The 17,316-nt window shown below is 28.8% G+C and overlaps 1 protein-coding gene across 1 annotated transcript; it reads right to left on the minus strand.

The window, feature by feature from the left end:
* Positions 1 to 1,349: 1,349 nt before the first annotated feature.
* On the minus strand, positions 1,350 to 16,752 carry LOC126843326 (uncharacterized). Its single transcript, XM_050580767.1, has 6 exons — positions 16,714 to 16,752; positions 2,893 to 3,040; positions 2,265 to 2,323; positions 2,067 to 2,190; positions 1,647 to 1,752; positions 1,350 to 1,520 (listed from the first exon to the last, which is right to left on the minus strand). The coding sequence occupies exons 2-5, from the start codon at positions 2,987 to 2,989 to the stop codon at positions 1,664 to 1,666; spliced, it is 369 nt and encodes a 122-aa protein (XP_050436724.1). The 5' UTR covers positions 2,990 to 3,040; positions 16,714 to 16,752; the 3' UTR covers positions 1,350 to 1,520; positions 1,647 to 1,663.
* Between the last annotated feature and the right edge of the window lie 564 nt (positions 16,753 to 17,316).

The raw sequence follows: 17,316 nt of genomic DNA on the forward strand, positions 1-17,316 counted from the left end.
ATAAATGCATATGTATATTGTTATTTTAATATAAGTTGAAATTTTAGATTTAATAATCGTGGCTACAGCCTAGTCGTAAAAAACAAGTTGTGTTTTTCAAATACTATGGGACCTCAATATTTTTTTTCTCTTAAGTACAAAAATATGTTTTTTTTTTATTTGAACAATACTTATGCACGTTATTTATACGTTTGTATAATATACGAAAAAATAGTAAAGTGTCAAAACAATGCACAGTTAATTTATATCTTTAAGTCCCTAGGAAAATTAATTCTTATAACATCTTCAACATTGCTGATAACCCATTTTATATACTTAATCTTTAATTTTAACACGTTATTTATAATGTACGGATTTAATACATTTGAAATTCAAGTAGTATATTATATGATAGGATTATAATACTTTTTATTTTACTAATAACCATCGATAATAACAATAACGTTTTTAATTTTCGAAATAATATTTTAAATATAAATACTTCGGTTATATATTAACAACGATGGTTGTTAAACAACCAAAAAATTATTTCAAAAAAACTGTAATTTTTAATTTGGTTTATAAGACATATTATTATTTTTTCCAGCCGAGAATCAAAAATCTTAAAAAAAGCTAAAAATTTCATTACTCATCATTTATTTTAACTAGAAAAAATGTTAGTATTTAAACGAGAAGTATTCGTATTTTTTATTAGATAAGATAATTATTGGTATCGCTTCGAACTATTAAATTCAAATTTAGTTGACTTCATACGTTTTTAGCTTAATACAAAAATTTGTTATTATTTGAACAATACACGTGCAAAATATTTTTCTGCTCTAGTCTGGCTGTGATGTTTTTGCGTTTTCAGTGTAAAACCTAATAAATGCATTTGTATATTGTTATTTTAATATAAGTTGAAATTGTAGAAGTAATAATCGTGGCTACAGCCTAGTCGTAAAAATCAAGTGGTTTTTTTTTTAAAATACTATGTGATTTTAATTTTTTTTTTGTTTTTAGTACAAAAACACGTTTTTTTATTATTTGAATAATACTTACGCACGTCATTTTTCTACTAATTTTTTACACTTTTAGATCTTTAAGAAGTCTATTTAAAATAATTATAAACTCTTAAACATTTCTGATACCCTATTTCATATATATATATTCTGTAATATATATTTAGTTTAATTTGAATATGTTATATATACATATATGTATGTGTGTGTGTGTGTATGTGTATACTATATGTATTATCAAAAACTAAGACGGAGCAAATATGGTTAATTTGTAATTTTAATATTCTGAAAACTAGTTATTTAAAATTTTTATAAATTTATAATATTTAAAAATACAATTTTCAAATCACCCAAATAGTACAGTATTCAATTAATACAATAAAAACACACACCCTCTAAAGTTTTAAAAATTAATACATAAACCTTGAATTTTGATTTAAATAAACTTAAATTGAATAATTTAAAAAGTATGATTTTATCAATACAGCGAACGGCGATAGGATGTTGCAGTAAATTGTAGCCCTAAAATATTAATAAAAAAAAAAAATTAACAATACGATAATAATACAAAATATAAAATTATATAAAATTTAATGTCCTTGAGTTGAAGAAAAAACAAAAACGTGTAAGAGTGAACATATTACTTGCTTGGGGGTTGCAAATGTTTAAATCCTCAACTGGTCGATACTGTAGCGTATAGGATGACTTTTAAAAACCATTAATGAATAAAATTCGTCCCATGTCATACCAGTTTCTAGCAATAAATTAAAAAGTATTCACATTAAAGTTTATCAAACTATACAATGCTGTCGAGTGATTGCAATTATTATTAGTGCATTTTTATGTACAAAGTTTGGCCATGACGGGTGTTATGAGAAGCCATCAATAATTTAGTTTTAAAATAATTTTAAATCGCGTCGAAAAAAATTTCATGAGGAATGTTATAAAATTAATACTTCAATATTAAATAAAATCAGTCCAACCGTCATAAAATTGTTTTGTAACATATTTCGTAGAAAAAGAAGATAAAGATGTTTTACATTTTTATAACTTGTTCTTTCTACGTACCTTTCAATGGTGCAGTTATCACTTCGATTTCTTCCAGATGTAGTGTCTTCCGTAAATACTCTTTAACTGTACTCTTGTTAACTGAATCGTAATTGTGGATATCCGTAAAAATATTATATAGTTGCTAAAATCATAAAATGTTTTTTTTTAATTATATCATATATTAGGATACTGGATAAAAAAAAAAATCATAATTACCCAATAAGTAAATCTTGATGTTATTAGTGTTATAAATTCGTCCTTTGACATTTTAATACCTAGAAAGCATTAAAAAAGTATTCACATTCAAATTTACCAAACTATAATATGCTGTAACGGATGGAGTTGTTGCAATTATTGTTATTGCGTTTTTATGAACTAACTTTGGTTATTGAGGGTACTACACATCAAAATGACCTAAAAACAATAATTTTAACTGTCCGCTTGTTCAGTTTTCAAACAAACTACAATCGCGTTGACAAAAAAAAATTCTTTGGGAATGTCGTTATATGAATGCTTCAATAATTATTACAATAAGTGTAACTATTATAAAACGTTCCATATTTTAACACGATTTGTAAAAAACAAGATAAAAGCGTCTTATATTTGTATAGTAACTTGTTCTACCTAACTACCTTTACAGACGCCTTCTGCATTTTTTTTTACCCCCGACGCCTGTTTCATAATATTATAAATACCCCTCAGAAATGTTAGAAAAAACACACTACCTGTGTCAATACCTGTCGATATTTATTTATGTAAAACATCGAAGTGATTATTAGTTTTCACATTTCACACTTATATCTTACAATATCGATTAATTAATTATAAATATTATTCAACGTACTCCACACGGAACTGAGTATCCTATCGTCATCGAATATAGACAAATCGAATTCCACGCGTACGTCTTCTTGTAATATGTACTCTTTTACTGTAGCCATGTTGACAGATTTGCCTTGATTTAAAATGCTATTATAAAGTGTGGCTAGTTCCTAAAATTATTAACATTTTTAATATGCAATGTGAATACTGTTTTTTTAGAATTTATGTGTCTCGAATTTTTACTATTTTATTAATCAATAGATTTATAGAGAATTACATTTTTTTTTTAATGAATCATATAATTAGATAGAAAAAAATTTTAATTACCGACGGATCTTCGCAAATCCCTGCATTTGCTGTATACAAATGAACAAACAAGTATAAAAACAATATACAATTCTTAAAATTCATGATTGTATGTTTTTTTTCAATGCCTAAGATATTCGAATACTGTTCTGCCGTTGTTTAAAACTTAAATGATGCTTATTCTTTTAAATGGTTTCTGTTGTAGCGATTTCGGTGTAAAACGTATAAAACTTGTATAAATGCATATGTATTTTGTTTGTTCAATGTAGTTTAAAATTCCATTTTAAAATAAATAATCGTGGCTATATCCATTGGCTATAGCCAATGGATTGTAAAAATATAGTAGTTGTTTTGCCACTTGACATAAACAAACAATTTAGCTATTACTTGTTTACTCATCCGTCTTTAAACTTTTTGAAGAATAAATGTGTTATAGAAAAATTTTGTTTTTCAAATCACTTCCAAATTGATATTGTTATTTTAGACGTTTTATTATTTGTATTATGTTTGTTTCATATGATTACAATGGGAAACTTAACCAAGTTAGGAATCCGGGATTTTAATTCTATATTTTAAACGAATGAAGCAAGGTTTGAACATACTATCTTTGGACAATAGTTTAGTATTGTACTGGTGAAAAGATACACGAAAAGTCTTTCAGAATTTTCCATCTCAATTCACCCCAAACGAGTTTTAATACTACACCGAATTTGATATTATTTTAATAGATTTCAATTTCTGAAGATTCATTTTAACATATTAAAAACCGTCTGCATATAAGTAGTTGTATACACGATTACTCAATCACTCCAATTATTTAAAAATTATAAGTATGAGCTTGTAAAAAAAATTAATTATAAAGAATTTGATGTTTAGTTATATCATTTGGGACGATATTAATCATTCGTTTTAGGAACAATATTACTATTTACTATACAACATAGGTTTGAAACATTTCATATATATATATATATTCTTTAAAATTATCACATTATTTATAAAGTGCGAAATCAGAAGATTTGAAATTCAAGTAGTATATATGATAGAATTATTCAAGTTTTTATTTTAGAAACTACCTTTGATAATAACTATGTTTTTAATTCTTAAAAAAAACAGTTTATCAGCCGAGTCTGCATCCACGAAAGTGCATTTTTCAAGTCTCGTTGAAGTACCGAATAAATTTAGAGTAGTAATGGAATTATAGATAATAATATAGTATATTAAGAAGTAGTAACGAGCTAGTATATTAAAACATCAAGTTTCTGGCTAATATTGTAGTGTTTATTATCTGGCCAAAAGTAACTTAACATAGAGAATGTTCAAAATTAAACTACTTTATTTTGAATTTATTATTTAGTTCTTATTTGAACGTTAAACGTACAACATCTCTTATCTCTTATCAGATAACAGCGTAACGCTTTTTTTGGTAACACTTTTTTCGTTATGTTTTTTTCGGTTATTTGCCACAGCTAATTCCACCCCCATCCCCATTCCCACCCCCAACATCATCTCCAACCCCTTTTCTTTTTTGGTAACGCTTTTTTGGCAACGCTTTTTCGGTTATGTGCTAGAGCTAAGACATGAAAATGTCAAAATTAAATTCAATGTAATTTAACAGGTCGAATTGTTTCAAACCAGATTTTATGAAAACACTAAAATATTAGCCAGAAATTTGATTGTACATAATTTTTTAATCTCCTTGACCATATGCTGTAACTGGAAGCTCCATGGAATATTTTTTTTCATTATAATCCTACAACTCATCTAAATTTTTATATGATCTGGCCACAAGTAACTTAATTTTGGCCCTTAATTTATATTGAATTTATCATTTTGTTCTAATTTGAACGTTGAACGTACAACATATCTCTTATCTCCCACCCCTATCTCCCACCCCTATCTCCTACCCCTATCTCCTACCCCTATCTCCTACCCCACTGTAACGGTTTTGTAATGCTTTTGTAATGAACGATTTTTTCGGTTATGTGCCAGAGTAAAGACATGAAAATGTCAATAATATTTTTGATTAAAACACTTTTTGGGTCATAAATAAACAACAACAGTTGTAAAATAACCAACATTTTATTTCAGAAGAACTGTAATTTTGTATTTTGGTCGATAAGACATTTTATTTATCTCCAGCCAAGAATCGAAAATCTTACAAAGCTAAAATGTCATTATCATTATTTATTTTAACTAGAAAAAATGTTAGTATTCTAACGAGAAGTATTCGTATTGTATATTAGATAAGATAATTTGGTATCGCTTCAAATCGATAAATTGTTATTTAGGTAACTTCATACGTTTTTAGTTCAATACAAAAACATGTTATTATTTGAACAATACACGTGCAAAATATTTTTCTGCTCTAGCCTGGCTGTGATGTTTTTGCGATTTCAGTGTAAAACCTAATAAATGCATATGTATATTGTTATTTCAATATAAGTTGAAATTTTAGAATTAATAATCGTGACTACAGCCTATGAATCATAAAAAACCAGCAGTTGTTTTTAAATATTATGTGACCTCAATATTTTCTTTAGTGTTTTGTACAAAAACATATTTTTTTATTATTTGAACAATACTTATGCACGTTATTTTTCTACTTATTTTGCACACCTTTAGATCTTTATGAAGTCTATTTAAAATAATTACAATATCTTCAAAATTTCTGATAACCCATTTCATACATTTAATCTTTAATTTTAACACATTATTTATGATGTACGAAATCAATACATTTGATAAAACAGTAGGTGTTTGGCCGTTTGACAAAAACAAAAAATGTATCTATTACTACCATATTGATATTATTATTTTTCTATCTAGTGACTTATCTTTTACGAAACACATCACATATATTTGTAACAAAGCAAAATATTGCATGCTTAAAAACCTTATATATTGCACTTGTTCGGTCTATCTTGGAGTATGGATCTATTGTATGGTCTACATATTTTGCTGGTGATATCAATAAAACTGAATCGTTACAACATCGATTTTTAACTTTAGTATCTCACTGGACAAACAATAGGGAAATTAAACATGATTATCTGCTTAATAATTTGAAAATGCAGTCCCTGTTATGCAGAAGAAAATGCTTGGACGTAAACTGGATTTATAATTTACTTAATAATAAAATTGACTGTCCAGAAATGTTGAATCAGATACCCATAAATGTTCCACAGGTATCGCTTCGTTCTTCTCCTATGTTTTATATCCCTACCCATGCACAAAATTACAGTAGCAATTCGTTTTTTTTCATTATTTTAACAATACCCATGCACATTATTTTTTTACTTATTTACTATAGGTTAGGTTCATTTCATCCCATTTTATATACATATATTAACACTTAATTTACAAAGTGCGAAATTAATAAATTTAAAATTCAAATAATATCTATTTTAGGATTATTGTAATAAAATACTACCTGAAAGGATTTTTTTTTTATAATATCCTTTATTGGATAATACGATGGCTCAACAAGAAGGTAGGTACTTTATTTGGCTAATAATAACAAAATCCACCCCTTCCCCTTCAAAATATGTACATATTTCTCAACTTAAAATTTCGATATATTTGTATATGAGTAACCTTATTATTTTTGTGTTTAGTACAAAAACATGGTTTTTATTATTTGAACAATACTTATGCACATTATTTTTCTACTTATTTTGCATACCTTTATTTATTCTTTAAGAGGCCTCTGTTCGTATTGTATATTAGATAAGATAAATTGGTATCGCTTCAAATCGATAAATTCGTATTTAGGTAACTTCATACTTTTTTAGTTTAATACAAAAACATGTAGGTAATTATTTGAACAATACACGTGCAAAATATTTTTCTGCTCTAGCCTGGCTGTGATGTTTTTGCGATTTCAGTGTAAAACCTAATAAATGCATATGTATATTGTTTTTTCAATATAGGTTGAAATTATAAAATTAATAATCGTGGCTACAGCCTATGAATCGTAAAAACAAGTAGTTGTTTTCAAATATTATGTAACCTTAATATTTTTTTTGTCTTAAGCACAAAAACATGTGTTTATTATTTGAACAATACTTATGCACGTTATTTTTTACACATTTAGATTTTTAAGAAGTCTATTCAAAATAATTATAAACTCTTCAAAATTGCTGATAACCCATTTGCTATATTTAATCTTTAATTTTAACACGGTACGTCACACGCGGGTACCGCTATTTTAATCTCATCCTCAATCCAACACCATCCACTACCGTATTTTCAAATCCTTACCATCCAAGCAACAAGTGTCTCAATTTCAATAAATCATATTCCTATAACTTTTTCAGCAGTATACTGTCCTCCTCGGCCATGTATATCTCAGCTCCATTTAGACCAGTTCTTATCCTCATTAGGGCGTACATTTATTGCCGGGGGAGATTTCAACGCCAAACACCTCTTGTGGGGTAGTCGGGTTGAAAATCCTAGAGGTCGACTATTTTATAATTCCATACAGGTAAAGGGGTTTTCAGTTATTTCACCCACTGGTCCTACTTATTGGCCTACTCACTCGAATAGACAACCCGATTTACTAGATTTTTTTATATCGTCAATTCTCAACCACATAAATCACACTATTCAAAACATAAGCGACCTATCTTCCGATCACTCCCCCGTTATGTTAAGCATTATGGAACCTCCACTTCTTATTCCTCCTCGTCCCTCCTTATCCAAAGGTCCAGTCAACTGGAAACGATTTTCTACGACATTAGAAAATCATACAAACTTAAAAATTTCCCTTAAAACATGCAATGAAATAGAATCTGCAGCGCTCCAACTAGTCAGCTCAATCCAGTCTGCTGTTAAAGAGTGTTCTTACCCACCTAATCTGCACAGTCACCCAAAATATAATTCTTATCTTTTACCTCCCAATATAAAAGCATTAATCGCTGAAAAACGCAGGGCCCGCTCCCGCTGGCAAAGATCCAGACTTCCTTCCGACAAGACTACTTTCAACAATCTGGCAAACACCATTAAAAACTTAATTAAAAAATACAAAAACGACCTTTTTGATAGAAAATTCAAATCTTTAAACACGCAGGATGGGTCATTATGGAAAACCACAAAAAACTTGCTCAAATTAAAAGAATTTTCCTGTCCTCTTCAAAAATTAGACGGGTCGCTCGCCCTATCAGACCTCGATAAAGCCAATTTGTTTGGGGAACACCTCTCTATACCTCATCCTAACATTATTCCAAATACCATACATTTAGAAAAATTAAGTAACTTCCTTGACGCTCCATTACCTATGTCTCTTCCTACTAAACATGTTTCCCCAAATGAAATTGTAAATGCGATTCAAAGATTAAAGCCTAATAAATCCCTCGGTCATGACTTGATAACGAACAAGATTCTAAAACATCTTCCTAAAAAAACAATTGTCCTCTTAACTTTTATTTTCAACTTAATGTTGAGATTGTCTTATTTCCCCGCCGTATGGAAATTATCCATAATCATTCTCATAATCAAACCAGGTAAACCCTCCAATCTAGCAACCTCATATAGACCCATTAGTCTACTCCCAGTGCTCGGAAAACTATTCGAAAAAATCGTCCTGAAAAGATTAAGACCAATTATGGAAACACAAAATGTAATACCCAATGCGCAATTTGGATTTCGTGCAAAACATTACACCATACAACAAGTGCACAGGCTAGTCGATGTAATTTCTTCTTCTTTTGAGAACAAAAAGTATTGTCCGGGTGTCTTCACGGATGTAGCACAAGCCTTTGACAGAGTTTGGCACACCGGATTGTTGTATAAAATCAAATTATTCCTCCCTGCTCCTCTTTATTTACTAATTCGATCATACCTTGAAAATCGTACATTTAAAGTTCGTCATGGTAATGCCTTTTCCTCCCTCTTTCCTATATTACCAGGAGTTCCTCAGGGAAGTGATCTTTCGCCTGACCTCTACAACATTTTCACTTCAGACATCCCTCACACCCAAAACACTATTCTAGCCACCTACGCCGATGACACAGCTATTCTATCCTCCAATAGAGACTCCACCGAAGCATTTAATGCTCTTCAACAACACCTCGATCAAATTGGAAAATGGTCCTCAAACTGGAAAATTAAAATTTATGCAGAAAAATCTGTACATGTTTCTTTTACACTCAATAAAAAAAATACGCCTATTCTCACCCTCCAAGAAGTTCCTATCCCTTCCTTGTCTCAAGTCAAATATTTAGGTATTATTTTAGATAAAAGACTAACCTGGGGCCCCCACCTAAAATCAAAAAGGAAGTCTCTAAATACTCGTTCGCACTTACTACGTCCTATACTGAAATCCAAACTCCCGCTTCATAACAAAATTCTTATTTATAAGTCAATGTTAAAACCAATTTGGTCATAGGGAGCTCAAATATGGGGTTGTGCCAAACCATCCCAACTAAAAAGAATAGAAGCTTTCCAATCGATTTTCCTCCGTACAATCACGTCCGCTCCATGGTATGTTTCCATCCTCACCCTTCACAATGACTTACACATCGAATCAGTTGAAAATTTAGTTAAGACTCATTATAAAAAATTCCACTCTAGATTACTGCTCCACTCGAATCCTTTAATAGCAAGCCAGCACACAGCTACTATCCCGGACAACCCCTCTCGTCGTCTTAAAAGACGTTGGTGTCGAGACCTCCTAAATTGTAATGCTACCGTTTAATTTCTAGCCGTAACATGTCATAGGGTCCTATCACTGGATAGGTTCCCTACCCAAAGTCTCCAAGTCACATATTTACTTTGTTAACATATTTGCTTATTGTATAATATTTTATGTACAGATTGTAAATGTTTTTAAAAAATAATTAAAAAAAAAAAAAAATTTTAACACATTATTTATAATGTACGAAATCAATACATATAAATTTTAATTATTATATTATATGATAGGATTATTAATTAATTAAAATTTGTATTATACAAATAACCATTTGATAATAACAATATAGTTTTCAATTCTCGAAATAATATCTTAGATATGAACACTTCGGTCATAAATAAACAACAACATTTATAAAATAACCAAAATGTTATTTCAAAAAAACTGTAGTTTTGAATTTTTTTAATAAGACATTTTATTGGTTTCTTGCCGAGAATCGAAAATGCTACAAAGCTAAAACATGCATTATTTATTATTGCTACATACAATTTTGGTATCCTTAAGTAAAACGAGATTCAGCATTACACCAAATTTTAATTATTTTTAATAGATTTCAATATCTGACGATTTTTTTAAACAATTTTAAAACCCTATTCTTTATTTCACTTTTCAAACAAAGTTCAAGGGATTTAGGTCTGCTTATGTACTATAACTTTAGATCTATAAGAGGCATCTGTCTTGAAATTTTCCATCTCAATTCACCCTAAACGAGTTTCATACATACGCAGAATTTAAATTATCTTAACAGATTTCAATTCCTGACATGTGTTTTAAAACATTAATAGCGATGTTCATATAATTGTAGACACAATTACTCAATTACTTTATTGCTCAATTCTAGCCTTGCACTTAAAGAGCCATAATAAATAAATAGATTTTAACTTCGATGCAAAGCGAGAAGGTCGTTTTACTCTGATGTGGGCTTTTTTTTTCGCTGTATACACTGTAACTTTTTTAATACTAGACCAATTCCTTCGAATAGCAACTCTATAAATCACAAATTTTATCTAGTTTGTACTTTGGGGGGGTAAAAGTTGAAAAAGTTTAATTCTTCACACACGAAATTTGAAAAAAACAAAAAAAAAACCGTACGAGTTTTTAAGGTAGAAGTTTTACTGGCTTTAATTTCGAGAAAAGGGTCGGATCGAGTTGAAATGTATAAGAAATAATTATTTGGTATGCCCGCACACGTCAGTTGTGTCAAATTTAAACTATACCCATTTCCCACCCCCCTAGGGGGGGTACAAGTTTTTTTGTTTTTTGGGGTTTTAAGCCGTAATTTTAAAACTTTTGGGTTGGAAATTTGCCAGTAGTTGGAACTCATATGTATCCATAACATATTAAACGAGAAAAAAATTCGGCACTACAGTTTTTTTTTAACTGCCGGGAAACTGTGTTTTCGCAGATTTCGTATATTTTAACAAAAACACCTAAAATCTTTAAAAAAAATTGATCAAATCATTCGAAAGTGATTTTATCACTTTCAGATTTAAAAATTCCTGTAAACCTGTGCCCCCACCCAACTATGCTCCATCCCCACTATGCCCCGACCCCACTGTACTGGTTTTTTTAATTAGTTATTCCTCATGTGACACCTATAGATTGGCATGGAAGTAAATGAAGGATGTCTTCGGTATGCCCGCACACGTCAGTTGTTTCAAATTTTAATTACACCTATTTTCCACCCACCTAGGGGGTACAAGTTTTTTTAGTTTTTTAACCGTAATTTTAGGACCTTTAAGTAGAAAATTTGCCAATAGTTAGAACTCCTATGTATCCATAACATATTAAACGAAAAAGGTTTATTAGACACCGTATACTTCAATTCATAATTCCATACAAATATTTTAAATATTTCGATTGGCATCGAATCAAATTTTTCATAATATAATCACTCATAGTTGTATTTATTTTTGAACACCATTTACTTTCTTAACTAAGTTTAACTCAACGTAAATTCAAATCAGATGATTTTATATAACTTTTATAAAATGTGTAGGCATTCCTACAGTTTCTGTTGTTTTTCAAACCGATATATTTATACATGAGTTACCTAAATGTTAGTATTTAAACGAGAAGTATTCGTATTGTTTATTAAATAAGAAAATTATTGGTATCGCTTCAAACTAATATATTCATATTTAGTTAAATTCATACGTTTTTAGTTTAATACAAAATACACTTGTTCATATAAGTATCAAGTATATTCATCATAAAATATATATTTGTAATTTTATAGAATTAATCAGTATAGCTAAATCAGATCTTTTGGTATCGTTTTTATAAAATGTGTACTAGAAGCATGATATTTTTTTTTAATTGATAAAATCTTTTTTAAAGAAGCTTCTCATTTTTTTTTAGTTAAATATGAAAACATGTTATTATTTGAACAATACACGTGTAAAAAAATTGTCTGCTTATGTACTACAGCTTGATAATGGATTACAATTCCTGACGACTCATTTTAAAATAATTATAAAATGTACAGTATTTTTTAAACCTAACTACAAAATACTTTGATTAAACCGTTAAAATGTTATGATATTCTGATAACGTGTAAAAAAAATAGATTAAGAACATGTCAATGGGATGATAAGATATGTTTTGTGATTGATATAAAAAATTGGTTCCCTAAACAATTTTGTTATACAATATACATGGCTTTCATGGTTTAAAATATATTTTCGGTGTTAAATAAAACATGGTTATTTGTTAGTATCCTATCAAAAAGAATTCGTAAAGTATATTTAATCTGATCGTTTGGTATTGCTTTTATAAAATGTATACTAGTAATATTATATATTTTGCTTTTTGGTTTTTTTTTTAAACCGATAAATTTGTTTATAGGTAATCTTCATATTTTTTCAGTTCAATATGAAAACATGTTATTATTTACACAATACATGTACATACTATTTTTCTGCTTATGTACTACAACTTAAGATCTATCAGAGGCATCGCTGTATCTAATAGTTTGCCATCATAATTTACCACATACGAGTTTCATCGATACGCAGAATTTAAATTATCTTAACAGATTTCAATTCCTGCCGTGTCTTTTAAAACGTTTTTTTTCATTATTTTAACCATGCATTATTTTTCTACTTATTTACTACACCTTTAGGTATTTTAGAGGCCATTGTCTCCGGGGAGATTTACATTCCTGATAAATAATTAATAATCTATTATAACTATAACATCTTCATTTTTGATACCCCATTTCATATATATTAACACTTAATTTACAAAGTGCGAAAAAATATATTTAAAATTCAAATAATATATATTTTAAGATTATTGAAAGCAAATAAGTCAATTCAATGCATTTATTTATATTTAACTGACCAATAAATGTATGACTCATTAAAAAAATAATCTTGGCTACGGGCTACGAATTATAAACGCAGTAGTTGTTATGCCGATTGACAAAACCAAAAAATGTATTACTTGTTTACACAACCGCCCTATAATAAAATGTTAATGTACCTACAGTGTTACAACTAATACTTTTGAGGCATCAAAACTAATAGTTTTTAACGGTTAAATACAGTTGTTTCTTTTTGCATTTGACCATTGATTCACTTTTCTCGGATATTTGTGTCCTTGTTTTTAATGTATCATTTAGTTTTTGATCAATGTATTATAAATAAACACATATTCAGATTAGACTATAACTCCAGTCTAATTTTCAGCTCTTAAATATTAAAGGAGTAACCTAACCTAACCTTTCCCGATTTTGACACTACTCTAATTAAATGTTGTATATATATGTGTGTGTGTGTGTATACTATATTGATTATCAAAAACTAAGACGGAGCAGCTAAGGTTAATTTATAATTTTAATACGCTAGTTATTTAACATTTTTATATTTTATAATATTTAAAAATACAATTTTACAAATCACCCAAAAAGTACAATATTCAACTAACACAAAAAAAACACACACCCTAAAGTTTTAAAAATTAATACATAAACCTTGAATTTGTATTTAAATAAACTTAAATTTAAAAATTTAATTTGATTTTTTAATATAGAGAACGGCGATAGGATGTTGGATGTTGTAGTAAATTTGTAGCCCTAATATATTGATATAAAAATAAATTAACAATGCAATAATAATAACACAATATGTAAAATTATATAAAATGTAATATCCTTCAGTTGAGGAATAAACAAAAAATGTGTAAGGGTGAACATTTTACTAGGCTGGGGGTTGTAAATGTTTAAATCCACCACCGGCCGGTGTTGTAGCGTATTCATTATTTTTTAAAAACCATTAATCTATAAAATTCGTCCCATGACATACCATCATCTAGAAATCAATTAAAAAGTATTTACATTAAATTTTATCAAACTATACAATGCTGTAACGAGTCGAGTGGTTGCAATTATTATTATTGCGTTTTTATGTACAAAGTTTGGCCATGACGGGTGTTATGAAAAGCCATCTTAAATCAATAATTTAGTTTTTGAATAATTTAAAATTGTGTCAAAAAAGCATTTTTTCTGCTGAGTCTGACACCACGAGAGAGCATTTTCATGTATCTAAGGTGGCTAGGAAACATATCAAGCTTCTGATTAATATTTTAGTGTTTCATATCTGGCTTAAAACAATTCATAGAGAATTTATGCCCTAAAAATATTTTGAATTTATAATATTAGTTCTAATTTGAACGTTGAACGTACAACATAATATATCCTATCTCTTATCAGATAACAGCGTAACGCTTTTTGACATTTTTATGTAATTGCTCTGGTACATAACCGAAAAAAGCGTTATCGAAAAAGCGTAACGAAAAAATCGTTCTTAACAAAAGCGTTCTGTACCAAAGCATTACAAAAGCGTTACAGGGGGTAGAAGATAGGAATTGGGAGACAGGGAGTGGAAGATAGGGATAGGAGATAGGGGTGGAAGATAGAGATGGGAGATAGGGGTAGGAGATAGGGGTTGGGAGATAGGGGTATGAGGTAAGAGATATGTTGTACGTTCAACGTTCAAATTGGAACTAAATGATCAATTCAAAATAGTTTAAGGGCCCAAATTCTCTATGAATTGTTTTGAGCCAAATATTAAACACTACAATTTTAGACAGAAACTTGATGTTTTAATATACTAGCATGTTACTGCATCTTAATATACTATATCATTATCTATAATTCCACCACTACCTAAATTTATTCGGTACTTCAACGAGACATGAAAATGCTCTTTCGTGGTTGCAGACTCGGCTGAAAAACTTTTTTTTTGGTAATTCTTTTTCGGTTATGTGCCAGAGCTAAGACATGAAAATGTTAAAAAATTTCATGAGCAATGTTAAAAAATGAATACTTCAATATCAAACAAAATCAGTCTAATTGTCATAAAATTGTTTTGTAACATATTTCGTAGAAAAAGAAGATAAAAGCGTTTTACATTTTTATAACTTGTTCTTTCTACGTACCTTTTAATGGTTCAGTTATCACTTCGATTTCTTCCAGTTTTAGTGTCTTCCGTAAATACTCTTTAACTGTGCTCTTGTTAACTGAATCGTAATTGTGGATATCCGTAAAAATATTATATAGTTGCTAAAATCATAAAATGTTTTTTTTTAATTATATCATATATTAGGATACTGGATGAAAAAAAAATCATAATTACCCAAAGATTAAATTTTGATGTTATTACTGCTATAAATTCATCTTGTGACATTGTATTACCTAGAAAGCATTTAAAGAGTATTCACATTAAAATTTACTAAACTATAATATGCTGTAACGAATGGAGTTCAGTTTTCAAACAAACTACAATCGCGTTGACAACAAAAAATTCTTTGGGAATGTCGGTATATGAATGCTTCAATAATTACTACAATTAGTGTAACTATTATAAAACGTTTCCTATTCTAACACGACTTGTAAAAAAACCCAGATAAAAGCGTTTTATATTGTTATAGTAACTTGTTCTACCTAACTACCTTTACAGACACCTTCTGCATTTTTTTTTTGACATTTTCATGTCTTAGCTCTGACACAAAGCCGAAATACTTGTCATGAAAAACTTGTCCCGAAATACTTGGGGGGTAATAATAGGGATAGAAAATAATTGGGCAGTAATAATGGGGGTAGAAAATTATTGGGGGTGGGAATTGGGTTGTGGGTGGGAATGGAGTTGGGGGTGAGAATAATGCCAGATATTATGAAAACTCTAAAATATAAGATAACTTAATCTAACCTAACCTTAGATACTAGCTTGTTAATATACTATTTCATTATCTATAATTACACCACTACTCTAAATTTATTCAGTACTTCAACGAGACAAGAAAATGCTCTTTCGTGATTGCAGACTCGGCTGAAAAACTTTATTTTTTACCACCGACGCCTTTTTCATAATAGTATAAATACCCCTCAGAAATGTTGGAAAAAACACACTACCCAATACCTATCGATATTTATTCCTATTTACTTATGTAAAACACCGAAGTGATTATTAGTTTTCACATTTCACATATATATTTTACAATATCAATTAATAAATTATTATTATTATTCAACGTACTCCACACGGAATAAAGTATCTTATCGTCATCGATTTTAGAAATATCAAATTCCCTGCGCACGTTTTCTTGCGTTATGTAATCTTTTGTTGTACTCTTGTTAACAGGTTTGCCTTGATCTAAAATGCTATTATAAAGTCTGGCTAGTTCCTAAAATTATTAACATTTTTAATATGTAATGTGAATACTGTTTTTTTAGAATTGATGTGTCTCGAATTTTTACTATTATATTAATCAATAGCTTTATAGAGAATTACATTTTTTATTAATGAATTATATAATTAGATAGAAAAAAATTTTAATTACCGACGGATCTTCGCAAATCCCTGCATTTGCTGTATACAAATGAACAATCAAGTATAAAAACAATATACAATTTTTATAATTCATTATTGTGTGTTTTTTTTCAATGCTAAAGATATTCGAATACTGTTCTGCCGTTGTTTAAAACTTAAATGATTATTATTCTTTTAAACGGCTTCTGTCATAGCGATTTCAGTGTAAAAAGTATAAAAGTTGTAAAAACGCATATGAATTTTGTTTGTTCAATGTAGTTTAAAATTAAATTTTGAAATAAATAATCGTGGCTATAGCCTATCAATCGTATAAAAATAATAGTTGTTTTGCCGTTTGACAAAAACAAAAAATGTATCTAGTACCTATTTACAAAACCGTCACATAGCAATATATTACTTTTTAGCTTGTTGTGAACCAACCGTTTTGTAGGAAATACTTTTTTAAATGACTGACAAAATATCATTGAATAATAGTGTGGTATTATATTGGTGAAATCATATAAAAGATACAAAAAAATATGGTTTTCCAATTTGGTTTTCTAAAGAATTAATATCATTAATTCGTAAAAAAATAAGCTTCATAAGAAATTTAAGCAAAATGGTTCACCGTCTA

This window comes from Adelges cooleyi, unplaced genomic scaffold (assembly GCF_023614345.1).
Source record: "Adelges cooleyi isolate 19-005CV unplaced genomic scaffold, UGA_ACOO_1.1 ACOO_flye_CR_arks_rails_tigmint_CR_PRNA_574, whole genome shotgun sequence".
Classification (NCBI taxonomy): domain Eukaryota; kingdom Metazoa; phylum Arthropoda; class Insecta; order Hemiptera; family Adelgidae; genus Adelges; species Adelges cooleyi.

Bases quoted from the DNA above. Each gene is read 5' to 3' on its own strand.
- LOC126843326 (XM_050580767.1), bottom strand. From the start codon at position 2,989: ATGGCTACAGTAAAAGAGTACATATTACAAGAAGACGTACGCGTGGAA. The intron at 2,324-2,892 runs GTACGTTGAATA...AATGCTTTCTAG, and splicing joins GATACTCAGTTCCGTGTGGA to GTATTAAAATGTCAAAGGAC. The intron at 2,191-2,264 runs GTAATTATGATT...TTATGATTTTAG, and splicing joins CATCAAGATTTACTTATTGG to CAACTATATAATATTTTTAC.